The sequence below is a fragment of the Camelina sativa genome, chromosome 11 (genome assembly GCF_000633955.1).
Source record: "Camelina sativa cultivar DH55 chromosome 11, Cs, whole genome shotgun sequence".
Taxonomy (NCBI): Eukaryota; Viridiplantae; Streptophyta; class Magnoliopsida; order Brassicales; family Brassicaceae; genus Camelina; species Camelina sativa.
Genome location: NC_025695.1, coordinates 16,696,205 through 16,701,965, shown reverse-complemented (window position 1 = coordinate 16,701,965; position 5,761 = coordinate 16,696,205). Strand labels below are relative to the sequence as shown.

The 5,761-nt window shown below is 36.7% G+C and overlaps 1 protein-coding gene across 1 annotated transcript in view; it reads right to left on the bottom strand.

The window, feature by feature from the left end:
• LOC104728049 (glycine-rich cell wall structural protein-like) overlaps positions 5,212 to 5,761 on the bottom strand; it is a 1,958-nt gene continuing 1,408 nt past the window's right edge. Inside the window, exon 2 of the mRNA XM_010447091.1 lies at positions 5,212 to 5,758. Coding sequence (XP_010445393.1) covers positions 5,212 to 5,754 — 543 coding nt within the window. The 5' untranslated portion in view covers positions 5,755 to 5,758. The remainder of the gene's footprint in view (positions 5,759 to 5,761) is intronic.

Sequence of the window (5,761 nt, the reverse complement as noted above, 5' to 3'; positions counted from 1 at the left end):
ATTGTTTATTTTTGTTTTAAGCCAAGTGCTTCCACATTCAAGTTCATTATGAACCTCTGAATCTAAGCCATCGAGCTTCTTTTTATTCAAGTCTACCACCTTAGACCTCTGAATCTAAGTCAAATATTTTTTCTTTTATTTTAAGCCAAAAGTGCTTCTATCATTCAAGCTTATATATTATAAGTCTTTGAATCTATGTCGATTTTTTTTTTTTTAAAGAAAAAAATTGGATCTCCTTCTCTAACCATCGTTGATGTCGGCTACCTCAACATCACACAACTCGTCACCGTGTCGAGTCTTTAGCAAATCTTGCTCAACAACAGCTCATATTCTCAATTCATAAACGGATCTCCAACACTTGGACTTGTCAATCTCAAGCCGTTATTTTCGCTTCGTTTCATCACCCCTTGAGATTGAGAGGGCGTATTAAGGAAAGAGTATCATCATATCACCTATGATTACTCAAATCCCATATATTACTTTAATATACATTAATTATTCTATGTAATCCCTTTAATTATATCATTTGATTATGGTTTGTGTTTATATATAAGTTTTATCATTCTATTTGATAATAGTACACAACAATATAATACAATCATATTCTCTCTATTCACACAAAGGGTGCTCCAGTCTTCGTCATTCTCATGGTGGTAATATCAAACATACACCTTCATCAAAAAAGAAAAAAAAACGTTATCAAAACATTAAACATGTATACATGCGTGTTCTACCTTATAGCTTTGATTCTTAAATTGTGTTGCCTTAAAACGAAATAAAAGAATTTGTTATGGTGGGGTGAGATGCTTGTGGAAAACTTCTACATATATATACGCAAGATTCATGAAATTATTGTTAATTTTTGTTTTATTGTCTTAGGATAAGTTATGAATAATTCTAAAATATACTCTTTGTTTTTTTATCTTTCTTCCTTTTAAATATGGATAAAATAATCATTGCCCTAATGAATGTAAAGTTAAATTTTCACAAAACCTCACATGTTGTTGTTCTTGTACGAGTATTACATAATTTCATATGTTTTATAAGTAAACAAAAGGCGAATTTCATATGAAGCATAGCATGCGAAAATTGCATATAAAATCCATTAAGTAGGTGAAAAAAATGCACGAAATGATTGTAGCTAGCATGTATATATATATATATATATATATATATATATATTTTAAAACCCACACTTTCATCAATTTATTCTTAACTTCCTAAGATGAGATTAGGCAATATGATTATTATTATACAATTATGTTGGTACCCGCGCTACGCCGCAGGATTGTTTATTTTGCTTTGTGTTTTCTGAAAAACTAATTTTGTATGTTATTTGTAATCAAAAATCATTATTAATATAGTTTATGACAATGATCATTGCTAATATTGTTGTTTTTAGTTTTTTTTTGTTATTATTTATTGCTGCATATTTTTGTTTATTATCATTACTTTCAAAACCAGTAAATGTGTCTTACCGAGTTAAACATTTCATTATGTAAACATCTACTACATAAAATTTTGATTACTATGATCAATCTGCTATCAAAATAGAATTAACGCATCCCAATTATAAAATTATTTATATCTCATTTTATACCCCACCAGATCAATTCTATTTAGCTTAATCTATAATTTTCTATTCATACATTAATTTCATCTAATTTGTATTAAACATAGACTTTGAATCTACCATATATTTTTTGAAAACTACTTTTTTTTTTAAACTAACTTTTTTTGTAAAAAAGACAGTCCTATCTTCGCTATTAAATTAATATACATATTAATTCTTAAAAAAAAATTATATTTAAATTTTTGTGATTTTATATTAACATTATAAAAAAAAAGAAAACAAACATTATGTAGTTTTCAAAAAAAATGATTGTGGATACATTTATTCAAAAACTCTCCTTGTTTAAAGTTTTAGATACTCATATACTTTGTAAAAAAAAATTAGAATGAAGAATTTCAATTTTGGAATTAAAAGATAGGTTTCAATTTTATCAAGGCAATTAGATCAGTTAACGATCTTTCTGTAGACTTCATTTAGGAGGAGCATCTCAGAATGTGCATTAGATATTTAAATAGGTCAATTCCTAACTGTAAATCAAATGGTTGGTTTGAAACTAACCCCAAAAGACAACATATAAACTTTTAGAAAACAACAACACTCATAGATAATAGATATAAGTCTCACTTATGCGTCAGATAATTTATGATAGCACTTGACATTTGTGCTGCTGTAGAAGAAGAAACATCATCCTCCAGAAGCCATTCCCTTGCACAAATCAGAGCCTCTGATACTAGGCTTTTTGTGTCTATCCTAGCAGGTCTCAATTAACCTAATGCAGTTGTAGTACAGAAGGTGTCAATCCAAATGGGATGATGCTACCACTCAAGATGCAATCAAGAAATCACAAGTCAAGTTTCAAAGAGTAGTTTTATATCTAACAATCCTAGAATGATCAGACTGCAAAACGGAAATGAGCTACAGAACTAGAAACGAGAATGCATGACAAGAAGTGAACATGAGTAAAAGCAGAAACGAGTCTAAGCGTGAACTAAACAGCAAGAACCGAAACAGTCTCAGGACTGTAATAAAAATCAGAAAGATAGGAGTCCTAAAGATGGGAGTAATTGATGTCGGCGGAGTCTCCTAGTCTACAGGGTGTTTAACATGCCACAAGCAAACTATCCCTAAACAATAAACATCATGACTTAGCTAATCCAATCTCTTGGCAGAAGCTACTCAGACTCAACCACTTCCAAACCTAGCTCTCGCTATAGAAACATGGTTGAACAGGCATGACAAAGCAGTTCATTCACGTCAACGAATACCCTTGACAACTAATCTCTTAGGCTAGGAATGCAAGTCTCTGGCACTAGTTGGTCAGACATTTCATCAAACACCTTTTGGGTGCAGAAATGTCTAAGACCTAGTTCCAATTGATCAGAGAGAAACTAGTATTTCTAACTCTAGTCCAGAAGGGAATCACACGAATCTAAACTTAAACACCCTACATACTAAGATCATCCACCTAATCTATCTCATCCTCAAGAACTATCACACTACTCGGATCTAGAAATCATCATCAAGGATACAATATCATAAAACAATGAATCAAGCATCATCAGATAAATAAAAATGAGATGAACAACTTTGTATAAGAAATCCAATGCAAAAACTCAATAAAATCAAAGCTATCTGGATTACAAAATCAGAGAACATTTTAGGTGGTTAGGTAAACCTTAAGGAAAAACCGAGATGTCTGAGTAAAAACTTAACAAAACGTATTTATAGTAAAACATGGAAATCCCTAAAACATAAAACGACAAGATAGAGCGTCGGTTCGGAAACCCTTCTCGGACACGTCTTCAGAACAAAACCATGACGTTGGTTTCAGAGCGTCGATCGAGTCGCGTTGTGAGAGTGTCGATCGAGTCAGAGTCTAGAAAGTTTGATCGAATGGCGGCTTGAGATCGTTGATCGAGTGGCAGCTTGACATCGTCGATCGAGTGGCAGTTTGAGAACGTCGTCCGAGTGACAGCTTGAAAAATGTCGTCTGAGAGCTGCTGATTGAGTCGCGTCTTGAGGGTGCTCAGGAGCGCTCCTGGGACGTCTTGGTCGAGTCGCTGCTAACATCCGATCGAGTGGGAGCTCTCTTTTGCGTGCAGGTCGAGTCGGAATTCAGAACGTATGTGCATCCACTAAAACGGCGATAACTCATGAACCACGACTTCGATTGGCTTGAAATAAACGGCATTGGAAATATAACTCAATTCCTTACAACTTTGATGAAGATGTCGAAAGCTGAATCCCAAACTAAAATCTTCACTCGACTCGATCAAAGACGTGGAAGGTTAGGTCGTTGGGTAGTGTTGATCGAGTCACTGGACTGCTTTCCTGATCCCTGTTTGCTTTTGATGGTTTGGAAATCCCCTAAAACACCTGAAACAACTCTAATATGCAAGATGCATGCAAAACCAATGCAAAGACTACCTAGATATGCATATTATGCAAAAGAGACTAAAAACAATACAAAGCAATGAATTAAGAGAACAAAATAAATGACAAATGCATGATGAAAGTGTGTAAAATATATACATATCAGCCTCCACTATCTTGGGCCTCATCGGCGTCTTGTACTTATCCATTTCTCTTGGTATTTTACCAAAAAAACCCCCAAGTGTGCTTAAAATTTATATGTGATAATTAATTCACCATTAGTGACGTCTTGTACTCATATAACTCTCTGTTTATCTCTAATATGCTTCTTTTAAGCGATGACTTCTAAACTTGTGACACCCATGTTTCAGGAATATGCGGAGAGGTTTAAAAGAATTGATTTGACCACCTATGTTACCAAAGTGCACTTATCTTTTCGGTCAAGGGGCCTGAGAGGACTCCAGAGTTAAGCGTACGTGAGCTGGAGTAATCTCAGGATGGGTGACCTTCCGGGGCGGGAAGTGACTGTCGGAACTGTGCGAGTGAGGACAAAACACAAGGAAAGATCATATGGTGATTTGTAGGGACGGTTACAAGTCTTTAAAATCTCCCGGACGTAGCAAACCGGCTGTCGGATATTGATGAGCTCACGGGCCTAGTGAGAGGACGTAAAGCCCATTAAGGAAGGTGGGCCCATGGACTGAGATTGGACATGGGACCCACTAATAGGTGGCAGTCGGGATGTTACAAGTGGTATCAGAGCCGACTCCAAATGAGTGTGGAGCCGAGTGGGCTCACACCGTCGGGGGTGACGGTCTTGGTGCGCAACAAGGACGTTGCGATCTTTTAGTGGGGGTGAATCATGACACTCTTGTTACAGGGATATGCGGAGATGTTTAAAAGAATTGATTTTGCCACGTATGTCACCAAAGTGCACTTATCTTTTCGGTTAAGGGGCCTGAGAGAACTCCAGAGTTAAGCGTGGAGGTTTTATTTTGTGTTTGGATTGATTTATGGGCAGAGAGTATAAATAACCTAAATGTGCAAGTATGTAATCTACTCAAACAAAGAAAACCCTTTTCTTTACCGAAGTGTGCATCTGTGTGTCTAAACAACACAAACACTCAAACATATCTTCTTGAAAGTTAAAACTAATTAAGACTTAAAAAGAAAAAAAAAAAAACTTAACCTACCAAACTCTTTGACCCAAAATCAAATCCTGAAATTTCAATATATCAAAGAAAATATAACTGAGCTGAATCTAGTTAAAGAAAAAAAACGATGATCAAGAAAGCAGTTGCAAATCTATCGGCAAAGGGAGTCACTAGTGCAGAGCCTCCGTTCCTCTTCGCTGGTCGATGAACCATACCGACGCCTCTTCCGATCCCATGTCCACCTTCTTCTTCTCCATGGCCGCCACCGCCTCCAACAGCATGGCCTCCTCCTTCAGAAGCATGACCACCTCCTACAACTTCTCCTCCTTCAGAAGCTACACTAGCATGGCCTCCTTCTCCTGCACTAACATGACCACCTCCCACACTAGCATGGCCTCCTCCTCCTACACTAACATGACCACCTCCCACACTAGCATGGCCTCCTCCTACACTAGCATGGCCTCCTCCTACACTGAGAGCGCCTCCTACATGAGCATGGCCTACACCTCCAACGTGAGCGCCGCCTCCGGAAACCACAGTGGTACACTTGAATAGAAGTAAAGTGATGATTAGGAGGACGGCGTGTTTCCCGGCATAATTGGTAACAAAGGGTGCTCCAGTCTTCGTGATTCTCATGGTGGTAATATCAAACATACACCTT